The sequence below is a fragment of the Tachypleus tridentatus genome, chromosome 3 (assembly GCF_004210375.1).
Source record: "Tachypleus tridentatus isolate NWPU-2018 chromosome 3, ASM421037v1, whole genome shotgun sequence".
NCBI lineage: Eukaryota > Metazoa > Arthropoda > Merostomata > Xiphosura > Limulidae > Tachypleus > Tachypleus tridentatus.
The window spans coordinates 50854955-50879396 of NC_134827.1; the positions used below are offsets into that span (position 1 = coordinate 50854955).

Below are 24442 nucleotides of genomic sequence, written 5' to 3' on the forward strand. Positions count from 1 at the left end.
ACCAAATAACTTAAAGAGTTTTCACTTCATTGTTGAGCACAAACCTATACAATAAACTGTTTGTTCTCTACTTATTACAGGTATCGAAACCTGTTTTGTTTATCGTTATAAGTCTTCAGAATTACTGGAAGGCATATAAAAGACTGGGGTGAAAATTTGGTTTGTTTTGACTTCGCTTAAAGCTACACGAGGGCTATCTGCACTGGTCCTCCTTAATTTAGCAGTGTAAGACTAGAGGGAAGGCAGCTGGTCATCGCCACACACCGCCAACTCTTGGGCTACTATTTTACCAACCAATTGTGGAATTGGCCGTTACATTATAACGCCCCATGGCTAAAAGGGGCGAGCATGTTTAGTGTGACGGGGATTCGAACCTGCTACACTCAGATTACGAATCGAACACCTTAACTACTTGGCCATTCTAGAACATTAATTTTGGTAATGTTTAAAACTAAATAGACAAGGCTGAAAGAAAACGAGAGATTAAGTTGTAACAACAGTTTATTACAAGAAAAACTACATACATTATTTCAATGTTCAAGAGATATGTGAATTAAAAATAAAGGCTGTACGAAATGATGTTTATTTAAGATATCGCGAAACAATACTGTTAATCTAAAACGATTTTTTCTACTGACTATACTGTAAGGTTAAATATGCTTTTAAAAACATTTGTCCTAAATGCTGGTAATAAACAACAGACGTTTTTTTTTACACATTTTATAATTAATTTTAACAAACTGGGTAAAGTAGGTAAACATTTTTGAATGAAAACTTTTCACACAATTTTAAAGGAAATATTTACCAGCAGATGGCTCCTTGGTCACTCACCTAGCTTAGTTGGATTGATGAAGGAGGTTTGGGAGGTGGTACGTTGTTATGTGAAACTCACAATTAGACAAGTGACAACAAAGACGTGCAATGACCCCAATATTAGAAGTAGTAAATATAATCGAGTTTGAATTGAGACATAACTTGTAATAAGATGTAGAGGGCAACTTTAAAAAAGGTGAATATATATATAATTTAAAATGAAGGTCTATCAATTTAAGTAGTTGTTTTAATTATTTCGTATGTAAAATTACGCCGCTTGGTTGTTCGATACGCTAAGCCTAACTTCTGATTTACGATAACAATTTTATCAATTATTATTGAAAATGGGTTACATTGAGAGGAATATAATGGAGAAGTCTCGTCAGCAGCACTAAGTAGTTCATCATTTCGTTATATCCAAATGTTATGTGCTTAATGGTGGTTTGCATTTTATATTTCTCTGCCCGTCTCTAAAAAAAAAAAAAAAATTCTGCTGAAAATATATATATTGGCTTTTATTGACTGTCTCACTATTCAGTATAGTAGAAACTAGTGCAGTATAGGAATCATGGTAATTTAATATTCATTACCTTTTTTGTTTCCAAATGTATAGTTTGTCATCCTAACAGTTGTTTGTATTCATATGTGAAATGCTTATTTTTACAAAGTTTACTCTTGTTAATGAGAATAGCAAATGTGGTGTGTCTTTATATAATGTACTGTATATAAGAGTTACTGTTCATATAGGCCTATTTTGTACACATATTACTGTTGAAGCTGATGTAAAATTCAACAATTATCGCTCACGAGTTGGCGTTTGATAGTCACGTCTCATCAGTACATGAAGAAGTTGTTGGTCAAAATATCAACTAAAGTTACAGTTAATTGGGCTTGATTATCGTCCTTACCAACACTGTTGACTTGTGGTTCAAAGATCCAACAGAATCGCTGTATGTTAGAAAAGATATTGGAAGACAAACACAACTCTTACATGATGCAAGATGAGTTGAACCACAGCGTCCTCTTGCTTTCCAAGTTATGTGATTGATAGTTTTCAGTTGCAATACTCTTTTGTGTCTTTGTTCAGACCTTGTTACTTGGATTTACAGATCCCTGTCTAGTCCTGTTAAGGCTCATTTGCTGGAGCATTTTGTTGACGGAGTTTCTTTGTTTTGATTGGATGTCAAATAGAAGGAAAATTGAGGTCTTTTCAGCTTGTTGTTGGTGCAATTTAATAACGACTCACCACCATATTTGCAGATTTGGAACAACAAAAGTTTGTCACAAACAGTTGTTACAGATATCTAAGTTGATGGGAAAACATGGGTTTATTTGTGCACTAGACCTGTCTGGATGTCTGTTAACTCCCATCCTAACTTTTTATTTTTGTCTTTTTCTAAGTTAGGATGATCTTTGCATTACTAGTGAGGAAACATTTGATTTGAAAGATCCAGTAAAGCCTGCTGCCCTGGTGATGATTTTAAAATTCAGAGAGCATCAAAGAGACATTTTGTCCTGTCCTGATAGAAGTTATCAGTGAACAGAAAACTTGTCACTGATTCTAGTTGTCATCCCATTCTAAATATCCCTGAGATATGTTCTTGAACTCCTGTAGTCTTTGTCACTCAATGTCAGAATTTGTTCATCACTTTTATTATTGTTGGTAAAATACAATAATTTCAGGTTTAAATGTATCAGACCTTTCCAAATACCTCATTAAAACATCTTACTGTATCAGACCTTTCCAAATACCTCATTAAAACATCTTACTGTATCAGACCTTTCCAAATACCACATTTATAACATTTTACTGCATCAGACCTTTCCAAATACCTCATTAAAACATCTTACTGTATCAGACCTTTCCAAATACCACATTTATAACATTTTACTGTATCAGACCTTTCCAAATACCTCATTAAAACATCTTACTGTATCAGACCTTTCCAAATACCACATTTATAACATTTTACTGCATCAGACCTTTCCAAATACCTCATTAAAACATCTTACTGTATTAGACCTTTCCAAATACCACATTTATAACATTTTACTGTATCAGACCTTTCCAAATACCTCATTAAAACATCTTACTGTATCAGACCTTTCCAAATACCAAATTAATAACATTTTATTGCATCAATCTTTTCCAAATACCACATTGAAACATCTTACTGTATCAGACCTTTCCAAATACCACATTTATAACATTTTACTGCATCAAACCTTTCCAAATATCACATTAATAACATTTTACTGTATCAAATCTATCCAAATACCACATTAATAACATTTTACTGTATCAGACCTTTCCAAATACCACATTAATAACATTTTACTGTATCAATCTTTTCCAAATACCACATTGAAACATCTTACTGTATCAGACCTTTCCAAATACCACATTTATAACATTTTACTGCATCAAACCCTTCCAAATAGCACATTAATAACATTTTACTGCATCAAACCCTTCCAAATAGCACATTAATAACATTTTACTGTATCAAACCTTTCCAAATACCACATTAATAACATTTTACTGTATCAAACCTTTCCAAATAGCACATTAATAACATTTTACTGTATCAAACCTTTCCAAATACCACATTAATAACATTTTACTGTATCAGACCTTTCCAAATAGCACATTAATAACATTTTACTGTATCAGACCTTTCCAAATAGCACATTAATAACATTTTACTGTATCAAACCTTTCCAGATACCACATTAATAACATTTTACTGTATCAAACCTTTCCAAATACCACATTAATAACATTTTACTGTATCAGACCTTTCCAAATAGCACATTAATAACATTTTACTCTATCAGACCTTTCCAAATACCACATTAATAACATTTTACTGAATCAAACCTTTCCAAATACCACATTAATAACATTTTACTGTATCAAACCTTTCCAAATACCACATTAATAACATTTTACTGTATCAGACCTTTCCAAATACCACATTAATAACATTTTACTGTATCAGACCTTTCCAAATACCACATTAATAACATTTTACTGTATCAGACCTTTCCAAATACCACATTAATAACATTTTACTGTATCAGACCTTTCCAAATAGCACATTAATAACATTTTACTCTATCAGACCTTTCCAAATACCACATTAATAACATTTTACTGTATCATATTAGTAACTGGTTAGAATTATAGTTTCCCTTAATTACCACATCATTATCATATTACAAACAACCCTGATCTAATATGATTTATTACTGACATCACGTGTCTGATTAGGACTTTTCATCTTTCTGCTGTTGGATACCTGTAACGATTTAGCATCTTGGCCAATATTTTTGTGTTGACCACAGGCTATCTTTCAGATAAGGAACTACTACACTCAATCTTCTAAAAAGTTATTGTTAATGATTTGTAACGTGAATACTAAAATAATTTCTCTTATCACTTGATGCTCACTGTAGACCTATGATTCTCTTAAGTAAATCAATGTTTCTTCAGGTATTTGTTTTGTGAAACTGAAACTTACATTCCAGGACATGAATAATTTTCTATCTATAAATTTATATCTGTCTTTTGAAGTCTTATTTTATTGTCTGAAAGCTACAAAAATTTAATTTTTAAATACATTTTGCCATGCGATTTTATATTACGACTTAGTTACATTTTGTCATGGGATTTTGTATTATGACTCAGTTACATTTTGTCATGAGATTTTATATTACAAATTAGATGAAACATCAAACATAAAAATTCATTAAAATTTATGAATTTCAGGCCGGTTGTCTTAGAGTAAAACCTTATTCCTTCTGTCCAAGGTATACGTAACCTGCAGCAGAGATGTCTCACTCTTCGGCCATGCCGAGCTCTGCGAAACGTCACAGTGGAGGGTCTTCCTCCCAGGCGACGGATCGAGGAGACGTGCCGATCGACGGGTCTCAGCATTCGGTGTCTTCTCACCACCACCACCACCACCACCATTACGATCCTGAATGGGAAGCCAAAGAAGAGTTACGACTGAGAGAGTTGGAAGAAGCCAGAGCCAGAGCAGCACAGATGGAGAAAACTATGAGGTGGTGGTCAGATTGTACCGCAAATTGGAGAGAAAAGTGGAGCAAGGTGAGGACTGAACGGAACAGGGCTCGAGAAGAGGCTCGCGTCATGCGTGGGAAACTCGAGGCAGCTACGAAGGAACTTAATACTCTGAAGAGAGAAAAACAAGAGGTAGAATCTGAGAATGCAAAGTTACAAAAAGAGCTTCATTTCTTACAGACCCAAAAAACTACAGGAGATGGTTACAAGAAAGAGGAATCTAACTTTAATTCTATAAGCTCCTCTGTTGGGGAAAGAGTCGTGGCAGAAAGAGACGTCAGTCATCCAGAAAAACCTGCTGTCGACGTTCCAGCGTCAGAGTCTGCTTTCTTGTCGACAACGTTAGATTCGTTTAGTACCTGCAACAAATCTGTGACCAAACCAGAAGGCACAGCCTTAAGTCAGTTAAGTAGTCAAACAGTCAGTCAGGATTTGGAATTCTTAGACAAACTGTTTCACAGTAAAGACAGTCAACCCACAAGCATAAGCCATAACAGTGGTTCTGCATTTTCTTCTTTTTCTTCTGATTCTAAAGACAGAAAATCAAGAACAGAGCAGAAGCTTATAGAAAATGTATGCAGCCCAGTGCAGGAGTTAGTAGATCAACGGGTATCGATGCTTCAGTTGAGATTAGATGAAGCCACAAAAACCATCCTGGCTGAGAGACAGTAAGTTAAACATTTAGAATATTGTTTATTATTTATCAGTTACACTACCTGTAAAATTGAAACCTTGGACACAGAATACCTTTGATATCATTCTAAAAAGTGGTATTGAAGTGGACACTACATCTTTGTTTCAGTGTGAATCTTACACAGAACCAGACACTTTACGTCTGGCTTTAATGTGCTAATAATACAGCAAACATTTGACTTTGTTAGATATTAAAACAGAAATCTATGTGTGACTACAAGTGATCCTTCAAGGTTGTCTCTACACCCAAGAAAACAAAAGTAATGAACAAACCCATTTCTTATTTTTGATAAGATCTGCTACCAACAGTGACTCATTTAATTATAAAATAACTGGGAATCTGTTCTTCTTCAAGTGTTAAACTTTGGTCCACATGCCCTCAAACTTCAGTCTTGTCATTATTCTGGATGTTTTTATAAACTTCAACAAGAACAACTTTTATGATTCAGTAAAACAGTGATCTTAATACATATATGATAGGTCTTCATCTTGTAACACTGTCTGAACCCTTTTAAATAAATAATTTAGATAAGGAGACAAAACATTCTAGATGACAGAACTAGTGATTTATTATGAAGCAATTGTTACGTCTAGCTGAAAAATGTACTGTTGGTGTTAGAAGCGATGTGGTGCTTGGGGTTTGTTGTTCAAAGAGAAAGGACTCAGTTTGGTTTTGTCGGGGGGTACAATTACACCTTACCCTTGGTGGTAAAATTAAACTGGATGGATTTATGGGTCAGTTTGCCAAAATAGATGTACTACATGTATATAAGTTATGGATAAATGTTGCACTTAAGTAAATTGGGGATGGACATGTTTCCAAAATCTATTAGTTCTGCTACAAGGGTAGTTTTAAAGTAGGACTAGAGAGAGGTGAGAGCTGAGATAAAATGAATGTATATGTAGGATTACTTGCTGTTGTTAAACCTCTTGTTAGAATGAAGATTTTTTTGATATTATGTGAATCTCTGTTAAGATTCAAGACAAGTTTATTGGAAATATAAAGTTATAGCTTTAACAGATAGTAGTATTTATAAAATGAAGGGGTGACAGTTTAACATGGCGAGGGACAAACCCCAAACATGTTGAAGTAGAAGATATAAAGAGATTAAACCAGTATGGGTTTTGGTTAGTGGATGTAGAGCAGAAGATTTTTAATTGTTATAGATTGTGTGATAAGATTGATGTGAATCTTTCTTATGAAATCAAGAATGAAGTTTGAATTGTATATTGGTTGTTAGACAAGTATCTAACAGTGAGAGTAGTTAAACAATGGGGAAACTTATCTATTGTTTATGGCTAATGTCCAGTGTGGAGGTCAATAGCTTTATATTTTTTGCACAATACAGTAATGGTCAAATGTTTTGTTTTTCCTAGTTTGTGAGTTTATATCTCATGAGTCGTACAACAGTTTGTCTAGCCAGCTGAGTATTAGTGAAACCAAAATAGACTCTTCAAAACTGGAAAAAAGTCCATGTGATGAAGTGAGTAGATAAGCATCATGCCAGGTTTTTATTTTTATGTTTGTATAAGTCCATGTGTTGAAGTCAGTAGATAAGCATCATGCCAGGTTTTTATTGTTATGTTTGTATAAGTCCATGTGTTGAAGTCAGTAGATAAGCATCATGCCATATTTTTATTGTTATCTTTGTATAAGTCCATGTGTTGAAGTCAGTAGATAAGCATCATGCTAGGTTTTTATTGTTATGTTTGTACAAGTCCATGTGTTGAAGTCAATAGATAAGCATCATGCCAGGTTTTTATATTTATGTTTGTATAGGTCCATGTGTTGAAGTCAGTAGATAAGCATCATGCCAGGTTTTTATTGTTATGTTTGTATAGGTCCATGTGTTGAAGTCAGTAGATAAGCATCATGCCAGGTTTTTATTGTTATGTTTGTATAAGTCCATGTGTTGAAGTCAGTAGATAAGCATCATGCCAGGTTTTTATTGTTATGTTTGTATAAGTCCATGTGTTGAAGTCAGTAGATGAGCATCATGCCAGGTTTTTATTGTTATGTTTGTATAAGTCCATGTGTTGAAGTCAGTAGATAAGTACCATGCCAGGATTTTATTGTTATGTTTGTATAAGTCCATGTGTTGAAGTCAGTAGATAAGCATCATGCCAGGTTTTTATTGTTATGTTTGTGTAAGTCCATGTGTTGAAGTCAGTAGATAAGCATCATGCCAGGTTTTTATTGTTATGTTTGTATAAGTCCATGTGTTGAAGTCAGTAGATAAGCATCATGCCAGGTTTTTATTGTTATGTTTGTATAAGTCCATGTGTTGAAGTCAGTAGATAAGCATCATGCCAGGTTTTTATTGTTATGTTTATATAAGTCCATGTGTTGAAGTCAGTAGATAAGCATCATGCCAGGTTTTTATTGTTATGTTTATATAAGTCCATGTGTTGAAGTCAGTAGATAAGCATCATGCCAGGTTTTTATTGTTATGTTTGTATAAGTCCATGTGTTGAAGTCAGTAGATAAGCATCATGCCAGGTTTTTTTGTTATGTTTGTATAGGTCCATGTGTTGAAGTCAGTAGATAAGCATCATGCCAGGTTTTTATTGTTATATTTGTGTAAGTCCATGTGTTGAAGTCGGTAGATAAGCATCATGCCAGGTTTTTATTGTTATGTTTGTATAAGTCCATGTGTTGAAGTCAGTAGATAAGCATCATGCCAGGTTTTTATTGTTATGTTTGTATAAGTGCATGTGTTGAAGTCAGTAGATAAGCATCATGCCATTTTTTATTATGTTTGTATCCACTAACTGGAAGACCCCTGCATTCTTTAAAAATCTGTGCAGTCACAACTTTGCTTTTTTAAAACCCTAATTTTATATCTGGTTGTGAAAAGGGTGTACAGAAAGACAATTAGAATTACATTTTGATAATAGAAATGAATTTTGTCTCTTGTTCACAAAGTGATGTAGGTGGTTCATACAGTTTTAAAGTTAGACTGTGATGTAGATGGTGATTATCAGATGGTTCTTACAGTTATGAAGTTAGACTGTGATGTAGGTGGTGATTATCAGATGGTTCTTACAGTTAAGGTAGACTGTGATGTGGGTGGTGATTATCAGATGGTTCTTACAGTTATTAAGTTAGACTGATGTAGGTGGTGATTATCAGATGGTTCTTACAGTTATAAAGTTAGACTGTGATGTAGGTGGTGATTATCAGATGGTTCTTACAGTTATTAAGTTAGACTGTGATGTAGGTGGTGATTATCAGATGGTTCTTACAGTTATGAAGTTAGACTGTGATGTAGGTGGTGATTATCAGATGGTTCTTACAGTTATGAAGTTAGACTGTGATGTAGGTGGTGATTATCAGATGGTTCTTACAGTTATAAAGTTAGACTGTGATGTAGGTGGTGATTATCAGATGGTTCTTACAGTTATAAAGTTAGACTGTGATGTAGGTGGTGATTATCAGATGGTTCTTACAGTTATAAAGTTAGACCATGATATAAACATACTATACTAGATAATTTTGTTTATCGTTGGTTTTGCATTCTGTTTCATTATATTATATTTTAATATTTATATTTTCTAAGCTTCAGTGAATTGGACAGACCCTTCTAACTAGACACTTGTGTTATGAAACTTGTGTCAAACTTATTAAAGGTTTTATATCACACCAGTGACCAGAGATCCGTAACTTGTCAATCTCTTATGTGCAGATGTGAAACGTTGTTTCTTTTGGTTTTTTTGGTTATTACCTTGTTTGTCAGCAAAGCACCACTTAGATACGATACTCAAATGTTTACAGGCTAGTGTATTTTACTAAAGTGTATCAATAATAGAACCTGAAACTTTACATTTGCCAGTGGCTGAAGATAATTTCGTGCTTAAATTTTGAAAACCTTTAAATATCTATTTTCAATCTCTGAAATTGTGATCCTAGTAATCTTTACTTAACAGGTGTCTAAGAATGGGAAATGTATAAATATTTTAACACAGTTGTGTGAAATTTGTTGTATAAATATTTTAACACAGTTGTGTGAAATTTGTTGTATACATATTTTAACACAGTTGTGTGAAATTTGTTGTATAAATATTTTAACACAGTTGTGTGAAATTTGTTGTATACATATTTCAACACAGTTGTGTGAAATTTGTTGTATAAATATTTCAACACAGTTGTGTGAAATTTGTTGTATACATATTTCAACACAGTTGTGTGAAATTTGTTGTATAAATATTTCAACACAGTTGTGTGAAATTTGTTGTATAAATATTTTAACACAGTTGTGTGAAATTTGTTGTATACATATTTCAACACAGTTGTGTGAAATTTGTTTTATAAATATTTTAACAGTTGTGTGAAATTTGTTGTATAAATATTTTAACAAAGTTGTGTGAAATTTGTTATATCTTTAGGAAAGAGACAAGAGTGAAGTATCAGCATGGTAAAAGGAATTTGAAATTAACACCTTGTAACTGTAATCATATTAAATGTTGAAATACTCAACTTCATTAGTAGGTGCCATGAGAAGGAGTAATACATACTCAGATGTTGAATGGTAAATTAGAAATGATTCATTAGACCTCATTGTAGAACTTTGAAGTATGTTTGGCTTATAAAGATAAGACCCATGGTTTAATTGTTATCTCTAATGATGAAATACAAATTTAACTAGAATGTCTTTCGAATGGAAAGGTAACCTTGATTTGAGTTGCTACCTGTCACCTTGAATGTTTTTATTTATATGTTATTGCTGAAGTATTCTAGTTTTTTGTTTATGTCACAGTGTTTTATTTGATTAAACTTTAGCATTATTGTTTGTTAATACACTTGTCATCAAAATGTAGTTTGTAATTCAAATATTTGTACATATTATGTTTTAACATCTTAGTTTCAAAACATTCTCAGCTTTCATGTTACGTTATACATCATCCATCTTAGAAGATGTTTCTTTACTTCTGGATGTTATAACATCACTTACAGGTTTATACAGTTTCCAGTTAACTAATTAAATACTGTAGTAAAAAATCAGGTTTTCTTGTGGATAGTGGACTTGTAACACTGACTCAAAGTTTCTCACATCTTACGAAGTTACACCTAGTAAATTCAGGATTACAGTAAACAATAAATGTATAATTTCACATATCTGAGGTTGGTCACTTTTATCAATGTGGCATGATTACCTCAAAGAAGGGAACCAGTTTCCCCTCTCACTATATCAAAACAAGCAAGTCAAGAGAAGCTAAACATTATGGGGTAACTGAATTTTGGTGGAGAAACTACCATGATGATAGTTTATATTTAAAGAAGGAATTATGATGATAGTTTACAGTTAAAGTAGGAACTATGATGATAGTTTACAGTTAAAGTAGGAACTATGATGATAGTTTACAGTTAAAGTAGGAACTATGATGATAGTTTACAGTTAAAGTAGGAACTATGATGATAGTTTACAGTTAAAGTAGGAACCATGATGATAGTTCAGTTAAAGTAGGAAGTATGTTGATAGTTTACAGTTAAAGAAGGAACTATGTTGATAGTTTATATTTAAAGAAGGAACTATGATGATAGTTTATATTTAAAGAAGGAACTGTGATGATAGTTTATATTTAAAGAAGGAACTATGATGATAGTTTACAGTTAAAGAAGGAACTATGATGATAGTTTACAGTTAAAGAAGGAACTATGATGATAGTTTACAGTTAAAGAAGGAACTATGATGATAGTTTACAGTTAAAGAAGGAACTATGATGATAGTTTACAGTTAAAGAAAGAACTATGATGATAGTTTACAGTTAAAGAAGGAACTATGATGATAGTTTACAGTCAAAGAAGGAACTATGATGATAGTTTACAGTTAAAGAAGGAACTATGATGATAGTTTACAGTTAAAGAAGGAACTATTATACTAGTTTACAGTTAAAGAAGGAACTATGATGATAGTTTACAGTTAAAGAAGGAACTATGATGACAGCTTACAGTTAAAGTAGGAACTATGAAGAGAGTTTACAGTTAAAGTAGGAAGTATGAAGATAGTTTATAGCTAAAGTAGGAAGTATGAAGATAGTTTACAGTTAAAGTAGGAACTATGATGATAGTTTACAGTTAAAGTAGGAACTATGATGACAGCCTACAGTTAAAGTAGGAACTATGAAGAGAGTTTACAGTCAAAGAAGGAACTATGATGATAGTTTACAGTTAAAGTAGGAACTATGAAGAGAGTTTACAGTTAAAGTAGGAAGTATGAAGATAGTTCACAGTTAAAGTAGGAACTATGATGACAGCTTACAGTTAAAGTAGGAACTATGAAGAGAGTTTACAGTTAAAGTATGAAGTATGAAGATAGTTTACAGTTAAAGTAGGAACTATGAAGAGAGTTTACAGTTAAAGTAAGAACTATGTTGATAGTTTACAGTTAAAGTAGGAACTATGATGATAGTTTACAGTTAAAGAAGGAACTATGATGATAGTTTACAGTTAAAGAAGGAACTATTATACTAGTTTACAGTTAAAGAAGGAACTATGATGATAGTTTACAGTTAAATAAAGAACTATGATGATAGTTTACAGTTAAAGAAGGAACTATGATGACAGCTTACAGTTAAAGTAGGAACTATGAAGAGAGTTTACAGTTAAAGTAGGAACTATGATGATAGTTTACAGTCAAAGAAGGAACTATGATGATAGTTTACAGTTAAAGTAGGAACTATGATGATAGTTTACAGTTAAAGAAGGAACTATGATGATAGTTTACAGTTAAAGAAGGAACTATGATTATAGTTTACAGTTAAAGAAAGAACTATGATGATAGTTTACAGTTAAAGAAGGAACTATGATGATAGTTTACAGTCAAAGAAGGAACTATGATGATAGTTTACAGTTAAAGAAGGAACTATGATGATAGTTTACAGTTAAAGAAGGAACTATTATACTAGTTTACAGTTAAAGAAGGAACTATGATGATAGTTTACAGTTAAATAAAGAACTATGATGATAGTTTACAGTTAAAGAAGGAACTATGATGATAGTTTACAGTTAAAGAAGGAACAATGATGACAGCTTACAGTTAAAGTAGGAACTATGAAGAGAGTTTACAGTTAAAGTGGGAACTATGATGATAGTTTACAGTCAAAGAAGGAACTATGATGATAGTTTACAGTTAAAGTAGGAACTATGATGATAGTTTACAGTTAAAGAAGGAACTATGATGATAGTTTACAGTTAAAGTAGGAAGTATGAAGATAGTTTACAGTTAAAGTAGGAAGTATGAAGATAGTTTACAGCTAAAGTAGGAAGTATGAAGATAGTTTACAGTTAAAGTAGGAACTATGATGATAGTTTACAGTTAAAGAAGGAACTATGATGATAGTTTACAGTTAAAGTAGGAACTATGATGACAGCTTACAGTTAAAGTAGGAACTATGAAGAGAGTTTAGGTCAAAGAAGGAACTATGATGATAGTTTACAGTTAAAGTAGGAACTATGAAGAGAGTTTACAGTTAAAGTAGGAAGTATGAAGGTAGTTCACAGTTAAAGTAGGAACTATGATGACAGCTTACAGTTAAAGTAGGAACTATGAAGAGAGTTTACAGTTAAAGTATGAAGTATGAAGATAGTTTACAGTTAAAGTAGGAACTATGAAGAGAGTTTACAGTTAAAGTAAGAACTATGTTGATAGTTTACAGTTAAAGTAGGAACTATGTTGATAGTTTACAGTTAAAGTAGGAATTATGTTGATAGTTTACAGTTAAAGTAGGAACTATGATGACAGCTTACAGTTAAAGTAGGAAGTATGAAGATAGTTCACAGTTAAAGTAGGAACTATGAAGAGAGTTTACAGTTAAAGTAAGAACTATGTTGATAGTTTACAGTTAAATAGGAACTATGTTGATAGTTTACAGTTAAAGTAGGAAGTATGAAGATAGTTTACAGTTAAAGTAGGAAGTATGAAGATAGTTCACAGTTAAAGTAGGAACTATGTTGATAGTTTACAGTTAAAGTAGGAAGTATGAAGATAGTTTACAGTTAAAGTAGGAACTATGATGATAGTTTACAGTTAAAGTAGGAAGAATGATAACTTTGGCTGTGTGTGTTTAAAGTGTGTTGTGATATTTTACAGGGAAAACAGTAAACTTGTTAAAAACGTGGAGAAACTACAAAGTGAACTGACTCAGTTACAAGGAAAGTATGAAGATATAAAGAGGTCAAAACAAGACACTTTGAAGGAGGTATTAAAATTTGTTTTCCATCAGAGTTGAGAACATTTTACAATTAGAAACTTTGATAGTTAGCACTGAATGATTAATCTAGTTCGTTGAACATGTGATTCCAACATACCATAAAGTATTTTATTTTTCAAATCAATGTTCATTGTGAAGTCAATGTAATCATTCTATTATTTTATCATCTTGTTTTATGAAGTTTATTTGGTATATTTGTTTGAAAGCCATCTTAATTTGCAGAATATTGGATGTATAAATGTTGTTGTTTTTTTTAAATAGAATTTGAAAGATCTTAAACATTTGGGGCAAAGTTTCCAAAATAAACGGTTAATTTGTCTTTATACTTTAAAGTATTGTTTTCTGGAACAAGGAAGTTGTAAATATCAAACTTTGACAAACCATTAAAAACCAGAACAGTACACTTTTCTGACAGAAAACCATAAAATCCAGGGTTTTCATTTCCTACATATACCTTTTGGTTTGTTCATTCCAGATTCTAAATAGTATTTCTGGTCTGTTGTTTGATCCTGAGAAGTAAGTTCTGAAGAGGCCTTTCATGGAATGCCAGAACTTACCTATGAGTTGTCTTTCATTATCTTGCTCGATTCTGGTATTGAATGAAAGATGTCATTGATGCTGACATATGGGAGACCAAAGATAGATCTTTAACTGTTGGTATTTCTTCATCAGTCTGAAATGGACAAGTTATGACAAATGTGAAAAAAACAATATTAGCTTACATTATTTTATCATAAATGTCAGGTGATTTTCAGTCAGTAGTAAAGATTGTGCTTGTGTTGAACCAAAACTTAGTTATCCATCTGCCATTGTTTGGTTCAGATGCTGTTTTAGTAGACTGACTTCACATGATTTATGCACATTTTTGGATTATTGTTTATTTAAACTCAGTGTTATATTACTAAACTACAATTCATTGCCTATCCAAACAAAAGTGGAAATTCATACATTTAAAGCCTTCTTTTTTATCTGCTCAATAGTTACGTCAAAATCAGTATAAATATATATTAAATAGGACTAAATATTACTGATGGACTTAAGACTGTATACAAAAGAAACTTTTAAAATAAGGTATTTTTTACATGTCACTCTAATGTGCCGTGATCTTTTATTACTTGTTACTGTAACTTACCTTTAGTTCAGTCATGATCTTGTATTACTTGTTACTGTAACTTACCTTCAGTTCAGTCATGATCTTGTATTACTTGTTACTGTAACTTACCTTCAGTTCACTCATGATCTTGTATTACTTGTTACTGTAACTTACCTTCCGTTCAGTCATGATCTTGTGTTACTTGTTACTATAACTTACCTTCAGTTCAGTCATTATCTTGTGTTACTTGTTACTGTAACTTACTTTTCGTTCAGTCATGATCTTGTATTACTTGTTACTGTAACTTACCTTCAGATCAGTCATTATCTTGTGTTACTTGTTACTGTAACTTACCTTTAGTTCAGTCATGATTGTATTACTTGTTACTGTAACTTACCCTCAGTTCAGTGATGATTGTATTACTTGTTACTGTAACTTACCTTCAGTTCAGTGATGATTGTATTACTTGTTACTGTAACTTACCTTCAGTTCAGTGATGATTGTATTACTTGTTACTGTAACTTACTTTCAGTTCAGTCATGATCTTGTGTGTTACTGTAACTTACCCTCAGTTCAGTGATGATTGTATTACTTGTTACTGTAACTTACCTTCCGTTCAGTGATGATTGTATTACTTGTTACTGTAACTTACCTTCAGTTCAGTGATGATTGTATTACTTGTTACTGTAACTTACCTTCAGTTCAGTCATGATCTTGTGTGTTACTGTAACTTACCCTCAGTTCAGTGATGATTGTATTACTTGTTACTGTAACTTACCTTCCGTTCAGTGATGATTGTATTACTTGTTACTGTAACTTACTTTCAGTTCAGTGATGATTGTATTACTTGTTACTGTAACTTACCCTCAGTTCAGTGATGATTGTATTACTTGTTACTGTAACTTACCTTCAGTTCAGTGATGATTGTATTACTTGTTACTGTAACTTACCCTCAGTTCAGTGATGATTGTATTACTTGTTACTGTAACTTACCTTCATTTCAGTGATGATTGTATTACTTGTTACTGTAACTTACCCTCAGTTCAGTGATGATTGTATTACTTGTTACTCTAACTTACCTTCAGTTCAGTGATGATTGTATTACTTGTTACTGTAACTTACCTTCCGTTCAGTGATGATTGTATTACTTGTTACTGTAACTTACTTTCAGTTCAGTCATGATCTTGTGTGTTACTGTAACTTACCCTCAGTTCAGTGATGATTGTATTACTTGTTACTGTAACTTACCTTCCGTTCAGTGATGATTGTATTACTTGTTACTGTAACTTACCTTCAGTTCAGTGATGATTGTATTACTTGTTACTGTAACTTACCTTCAGTTCAGTGATGATTGTATTACTTGTTACTGTAACTTACCCTCAGTTCAGTGATGATTGTATTACTTGTTACTGTAACTTACCTTCATTTCAGTGATGATTGTATTACTTGTTACTGTAACTTACCCTCAGTTCAGTGATGATTGTATTACTTGTTACTCTAACTTACCTTCAGTTCAGTGATGATTGTATTACTTGTTACTGTAACTTACCTTCCGTTCAGTGATGATTGTATTACTTGTTACTGTAACTTACTTTCAGTTCAGTCATGATCTTGTGTGTTACTGTAACTTACCCTCAGTTCAGTGATGATTGTATTACTTGTTACTGTAACTTACCTTCCGTTCAGTGATGATTGTATTACTTGTTACTGTAACTTACCTTCAGTTCAGTGATGATTGTATTACTTGTTACTGTAACTTACCTTCAGTTCAGTCATGATCTTGTGTGTTACTGTAACTTACCCTCAGTTCAGTGATGATTGTATTACTTGTTACTGTAACTTACCTTCCGTTCAGTGATGATTGTATTACTTGTTACTGTAACTTACTTTCAGTTCAGTGATGATTGTATTACTTGTTACTGTAACTTACCCTCAGTTCAGTGATGATTGTATTACTTGTTACTGTAACTTACCTTCAGTTCAGTGATGATTGTATTACTTGTTACTGTAACTTACCCTCAGTTCAGTGATGATTGTATTACTTGTTACTGTAACTTACCTTCATTTCAGTGATGATTGTATTACTTGTTACTGTAACTTACCCTCAGTTCAGTGATGATTGTATTACTTGTTACTCTAACTTACCTTCAGTTCAGTGATGATTGTATTACTTGTTACTGTAACTTACCTTCCGTTCAGTGATGATTGTATTACTTGTTACTGTAACTTACTTTCAGTTCAGTGATGATTGTATTACTTGTTACTGTAACTTACCCTCAGTTCAGTGATGATTGTATTACTTGTTACTGTAACTTACCTTCAGTTCAGTGATGATTGTATTACTTGTTACTGTAACTTACCCTCAGTTCAGTGATGATTGTATTACTTGTTACTCTAACTTACCTTCAGTTCAGTGATGATTGTATTACTTGTTACTGTAACTTACCCTCAGTTCAGTGATGATTGTATTACTTGTTACTGTAACTGACCCTCAGTTCAGTGATGATTGTATTACTTGTTACTGTAACTTACCTTCAGTTCAGTGATGATTGTATTACTTGTTACTCTAACTTACCTTCCGTTCAGTCATGATTTTGTATTACTTGTTACTTTAGCTTACTCAAATCAAAACAGATCACCAGGATGAACTAGACAGTGTGAAGTTGGATCTTGAAGATGAAACAAACAGTCGAACTTCACTTGACCAGAGATTAGGAGAACTTAGGACTGAGGTAAGACATAAGAGATGTATTTGTCATTCATGTTTTGATCTAGTGTTATTCTTATTGTTATGTAAAACGTGTTTCTCTAAATGTACAAGTTGTCTAGAAATATTGATTATACCAAGTAGTGTGTTGTATAAAATTAATCTTTTTAAATGTAAGTTGGATTATTGAATTTCTTGTAAACATTTAGATAATTAAATGTATGTTTTCTGTATGTTATTGCTATGTGTGTGTTTTTGATTTAGTGTCCAGTCACACAAATAATCAACTTCTCCAATAATTCCAAATATTAATATTGTATTTTATTTTAATTATTTTTGCCACTTACGAGAATCATTGATGGGTTAAATGTAACAAAATTACGAGCCCAACAATTAAGTTATTCGTGAATCACACTCATTGCCCAACTATTGTTGTAAATTAATTTGTGAGAGCTTTTTAATAGAAATATTTATTATCAGCAGTTTTGGAAGATTTTGAAATGTTCTAGCAAATAATTTTTTTAGAAAAATTTGGCTTTTTTAAACCTTATAAGGTATTTATTCTTGACTAATCTCTTCTGAACATTTCTTGTAATGAAGACATAATTGCAAGCTTACAAGATTTTACTGTTAATTAAGCCATATTTGTAATTTTCTATACATAACCTAAGATGGAGAATCAGATGAGGTCCTTAGGTAGTTAAATCTGGATATTAATTATATCAGGTGAGGTGTGTGAATGTTTTACTGACAGGAAGGCCTTATGTTACATTATTATTTAATATTAATTATATCAGGTGAGATGTGTGGATGTTTTACTAACATGAAGTCCTTATGTTATATTATTATTTAATATTAATTATATCAGGTGAGGTGTGTGGATGTTTTACTGACAGGAAGTCCTTATGTTACATTATTATTTAATATTAATTATATCAGGTGAGGTGTGTGGATGTTTTACTGACAGGAAGTCCTTATGTTACATTATTATTTAATATTAATTATATCAGGTGAGGTGTGTGGATGTTTTACTGACAGGAAGTCCTTATGTTACATCATTATTTAATATTAATTATATCAGGTGAGATGTGTGGATGTTTTACTGACATGAAGTCCTTATGTTACATTATTATTTAATATTAATTATATCAGGTGAGGTGTGTGAATGTTTTACTGACATGAAGTCCTTATGTTACATCATTATTTAATATTAATTATATCAGGTGAGGTGTGTGAGTGTTTTACTGACATGAAGTCCTTATGTTACATTATTATTTAATATTAATTATATCAGGTGAGATGTGTGGATGTTTTACTGACATGAAGTCCTTATGTTACATTATTATTTAATATTAATTATATCAGGTGAGGTGTGTGAATGTTTTACTGACATGAAGTCCTTATGTTACATCATTATTTAATATTAATTATATCAGGTGAGGTGTGTGAGTGTTTTACTGACATGAAGTCCTTATGTTACATCATTATTTAATATTAATTATATCAAGTGAGATGTGTGGATGTTTTACTGACAGGAAGTCCTTATGTTACATTATTATTTAATATTAATTATATCAAGTGAGATGTGTGGATGTTTTACTGACAGGAAGTCCTTATGTTACATTATTATTTAATATTAATTATATCAGGTGAGGTGTGTGAATGTTTTACTGACAGGAAGTCCTTATGTTACATCATTATTTAATATTAATTATATCAGGTGAGGTGTGTGGATGTTTTACTGACAGGAAGTCCTGATGTTACATCATTATTTAATATTAATTATATCAGGTGCAGTGTGTGGATGTTTTACTGACATGAAGTCCTTATGTTACATCATTATTTAATATTAATTATATCAGGTGAGGTGTGTGGATGTTGTACTGACAGGAAGTCCTTATGTTACATCATTATTTAATATTAATTATATCAGGTGCAGTGTGTGGATGTTTTACTGACAGGAAGTCCTTATGTTACATCATTATTTAATATTAATTATATCAGGTGAGGTGTGTGGATGTTGTACTGACAGGAAGTCCTTATGTTACATCATTATTTAATATTAATTATATCAGGTGCAGTGTGTGGATGTTGTACTGACAGGAAGTCCTTATGTTACATCATTATTTAATATTAATTATATCAGGTGAGGTGTGTGGATGTTTTACTGACATGAAGTCCTTATGTTACATTATTATTTAATATTAATTATATCAGGTGCAGTGTGTGAATGTTTTACTGACATGAAGTCCTTATGTTACATCATTATTTAATATTAATTATATCAGGTGAGGAGTGTGAATGTTTTACTGACAGGATGTTCTCATGTTATATCATTATCATCATTCTTACTTGGTTATGATCTGTACAACATCAGCTTATTAAATCTGTGTTCTCATCAAATGTCTCAGACTTTTACTTTTTTGAAGGTGGGGTTGTCCCAATGTAAGTGTTAAAATGCATACTTTTGCTATATCACCACTGTTTTGAGATGTGACTTTTCTGCCTGTTGTTATCAGTAACAATTGTTATAACTCTCATGTTCTGGTATATTATTATGGAGATGGTACCATACTATCAATGTGTATAGTAAGATGGTTAGGGTATTTGTTAAATATTTTTATACTGTAAACTTCCAAGTCTGAGGTGATTTTAAAGTCACCACTGATTGTTATATTTTTGGAACATACTTTATGGTCATTAATGGAGGTGTTTTTAAGAAGTTATTATTTTATTATCCAACTGTTTTCTGTTTGTGGTCCTTATCTGTCTTCTTACTCCAGTTCCAACTTTAATTTGTGTTGTACTAATGATGATTTCATGTTTAAACTAACTGTGGTCCTTATCTGTCTCCTTACTCCAGTTCCAACTTTACTTTGAGTTGTACTAATGATGATTTCATGTTTAGACTAACTGTGGTCCTTATCTGTCTCCTTACTCCAGTTCCAACTTTACTTTGTGTTGTACTAATGATGATTTCATGTTTAGACTAACTGTGGTCCTTATCTGTCTCCTTACTCCAGACCCAGTTCCAACAATACTTTGTGTTGTACCAATGATGATTTCATGTTTAGACCAACTGTGGTCCTTATCTATCTCCTTACTCCAGTTCCAACTTTACTTTGTGTTGTACTAATGATGATTTCATGTTTAGACTAATGTTTGGTGTTAGTGGTAAAACATCATAGTTATGTTTGGTGTTAGTGGTAAAACATCATAGTTATGTTTGGTGTTAGTGGTAAAACATCATAGTTATGTTTGGTGTTAGTGGTAAAACATCATAGTTATGTTAGGTGTTTGGTAAAACATCATAGTTAGTGGTAAAACATCATAGTTATGTTTGGTGTTAGTGGTAAAACATCATAGTTATGTTTGGTGTTAGTGGTAAAACATCATAGTTATGTTTATGTTAGTGGTAAAACATCATAGTTATGTTTGTGCTAGTGGTAAAACATCATAGTTATGTGTTAGTGGTAAAACATCATAGTTATGTTTGGTGTTAGTGGTAAAACATCATAGTTATGTTTGGTGTTAGTGGTAAAACATCATAGTTATGTTTGGTGTTAGTGGTAAAACATCATAGTTATGTTTGGTGTTAGTGGTAAAACATCATAGTTATGTTTGGTGTTAGTGGTAAAACATCACAGTTATGTTTGGTGTTAGTGGTAAAACATCATAGTTATGTTTGGTGTTAGTGGTAAAACATCATAGTTATGTTTGGTGTTAGTGGTAAAACATCATAGTTATGTTTGGTGTTAGTGGTAAAACATCATAGTTATGTTTGGTGTTAGTGGTAAAACATCATAGTTATGTTTGGTGTTAGTGGTAAAACATCATAGTTATGTTTGGTGTTAGTGGTAAAACATCATAGTTATGTTTGGTGTTAGTGGTAAAACATCATAGTTATGTTTGGTGTTAGTGGTAAAACATCATAGTTATGTTTGGTGTTAGTGGTAAAACATCATAGTTATGTTTGGTGTTAGTGGTAAAACATCATAGTTATGTTTGGTGTTAGTGGTAAAACATCATAGTTATGTTTGGTGTTAGTGGTAAAACATCATAGTTATGTTTGGTGTTAGTGGTAAAACATCATAGTTATGTTTGGTGTTAGTGGTAAAACATCATAGTTATGTTTGGTGTTAGTGGTAAAACATCATAGTTATGTTTGGTGTTAGTGGTAAAACATCATAGTTATGTTTGGTGTTAGTGGTAAAACATCACAGTTATGTTTGGTGTTAGTGGTAAAACATCATAGTTATGTTTGGTGTTAGTGGTAAAACATCATAGTTATGTTTGGTGTTAGTGGTAAAACATCATAGTTATGTTTGGTGTTAGTGGTAAAACATCACAGTTATGTTTGGTGTTAGTGGTAAAACATCATAGTTATGTTTGGTGTTAGTGGTAAAACATCATAGTTATGTTTGGTGTTAGTGGTAAAACATCATAGTTATGTTTGGTGTTAGTGGTAAAACATCATAGTTATGTTTGGTGTTAGTGGTAAAACATCATAGTTATGTTTGGTGTTAGTGGTAAAACATCATAGTTATGTTTGGTGTTAGTGGTAAAACATCATAGTTATGTTTGGTGTTAGTGGTAAAACATCATAGTTATGTTTGGTGTTAGTGGTAAAACATCACAGTTATGTTTGGTGTTAGTGGTAAAACATCATAGTTATGTTTGGTGTTAGTGGTAAAACATCATAGTTATGTTTGGTGTTAGTGGTAAAACATCATAGTTATGTTTGGTGTTAGTGGTAAAACATCATAGTTATGTTTGGTGTTAGTGGTAAAACATCATAGTTATGTTTGGTGTTAGTGGTAAAACATCATAGTTATGTTTGGTGTTAGTGGTAAAACATCATAGTTATGTTTGGTGTTAGTGGTAAAACATCATAGTTATGTTTGGTGTTAGTGGTAAAACATCATAGTTATGTTTGGTGTTAGTGGTAAAACATCATAGTTATGTTTGGTGTTAGTGGTAAAACATCATAGTTATGTTTGGTGTTAGTGGTAAAACATCATAGTTATGTTTGGTGTTAGTGGTAAAACATAGTTATGTTTGGTGTTAGTGGTAAAACATCATAGTTATGTTTGGTGTTAGTGGTAAAACATCATAGTTATGTTTGGTGTTAGTGGTAAAACATCATAGTTATGTTTGGTGTTAGTGGTAAAACATCATAGTTATGTTTGGTGTTAGTGGTAAAACATCATAGTTATGTTTGGTGTTAGTGGTAAAAACATCATAGTTATGTTTGGTGTTAGTGGTAAAACATCATAGTTATGTTTGGTGTTAGTGGTAAAACATCATAGTTATGTTTGGTGCTAGTGGTAAAACATAGTTATGTTTGGTGTTAGTGGTAAAACATCATAGTTATGTTTGGTGTTAGTGGTAAAACATCATAGTTATGTTTGGTGTTAGTGGTAAAACATCATAGTTATGTTTGGTGTTAGTGGTAAAACATCATAGTTATGTTTGGTGTTAGTGGTAAAACATCATAGTTATGTTTGGTGTTAGTGGTAAAACATCATAGTTATGTTTGGTGTTAGTGGTAAAACATCATAGTTATGTTTGGTGTTAGTGGTAAAACATCATAGTTATGTTTGGTGTTAGTGGTAAAACATCATAGTTATGTTTGGTGTTAGTGGTAAAACATCATAGTTATGTTTGGTGTTAGTGGTAAAACATCATAGTTATGTTTGGTGTTAGTGGTAAAACATCATAGTTATGTTTGGTGTTAGTGGTAAAACATCATAGTTATGTTTGGTGTTAGTGGTAAAACATCATAGTTATGTTTGGTGTTAGTGGTAAAACATCATAGTTATGTTTGGTGTTAGTGGTAAAACATCATAGTTATGTTTGGTGTTAGTGGTAAAACATCATAGTTATGTTTGGTGTTAGTGGTAAAACATCATAGTTATGTTTGGTGTTAGTGGTAAAACATCATAGTTATGTTTGGTGTTAGTGGTAAAACATCATAGTTATGTTTGGTGTTAGTGGTAAAACATCATAGTTATGTTTGGTGTTAGTGGTAAAACATCATAGTTATGTTTGGTGTTAGTGGTAAAACATCATAGTTATGTTTGGTGTTAGTGGTAAAACATCATAGTTATGTTTATGTGGTTGGTGTTAGTGTTAGTGGTAAAACATCATAGTTATGTTTGGTGTTAGTGGTAAAACATCATAGTTATGTTTGGTGTTAGTGGTAAAACATCATAGTTATGTTTGGTGTTAGTGGTAAAACATCATAGTTATGTTTGGTGTTAGTGGTAAAACATCATAGTTATGTTTGGTGTTAGTGGTAAAACATCATAGTTATGTTTGGTGTTAGTGGTAAAACATCATAGTTATGTTTGGTGTTAGTGGTAAAACATCATAGTTATGTTTGGTGTTAGTGGTAAAACATCACAGTTATGTTTGGTGTTAGTGGTAAAACATCAGTTATGTTTGGTGTTAGTGGTAAAACATCATAGTTATGTTTGGTGTTAGTGGTAAAACATCATAGTTATGTTTGGTGTTAGTGGTAAAACATCATAGTTATGTTTGGTGTTAGTGGTAAAACATCATAGTTATGTTTGGTGTTAGTGGTAAAACATCATAGTTATGTTTGGTGTTAGTGGTAAAACATCATAGTTATGTTTGGTGTTAGTGGTAAAACATCATAGTTATGTTTGGTGTTAGTGGTAAAACATCATAGTTATGTTTGGTGTTAGTGGTAAAACATCATAGTTATGTTTGGTGTTAGTGGTAAAACATCATAGTTATGTTTGGTGTTAGTGGTAAAACATCATAGTTATGTTTGGTGTTAGTGGTAAAACATCATAGTTATGTTTGGTGTTAG

The 24442-nt window shown here is 32.0% G+C and overlaps 1 protein-coding gene across 1 annotated transcript in view; it reads left to right on the plus strand.

The window, feature by feature from the left end:
* Positions 1-820: 820 nt before the first annotated feature.
* LOC143245850 (uncharacterized) overlaps positions 821-24442 on the plus strand; it is a 53223-nt gene continuing 29601 nt past the window's right edge. The window contains exons 1-4 of the mRNA XM_076492104.1: positions 821-1009; positions 4627-5568; positions 13684-13792; positions 17513-17629. Of these exons, the coding sequence (XP_076348219.1) occupies positions 4649-5568; positions 13684-13792; positions 17513-17629 (1146 nt within the window). The 5' untranslated portion in view covers positions 821-1009; positions 4627-4648. The remainder of the gene's footprint in view (positions 1010-4626; positions 5569-13683; positions 13793-17512; positions 17630-24442) is intronic.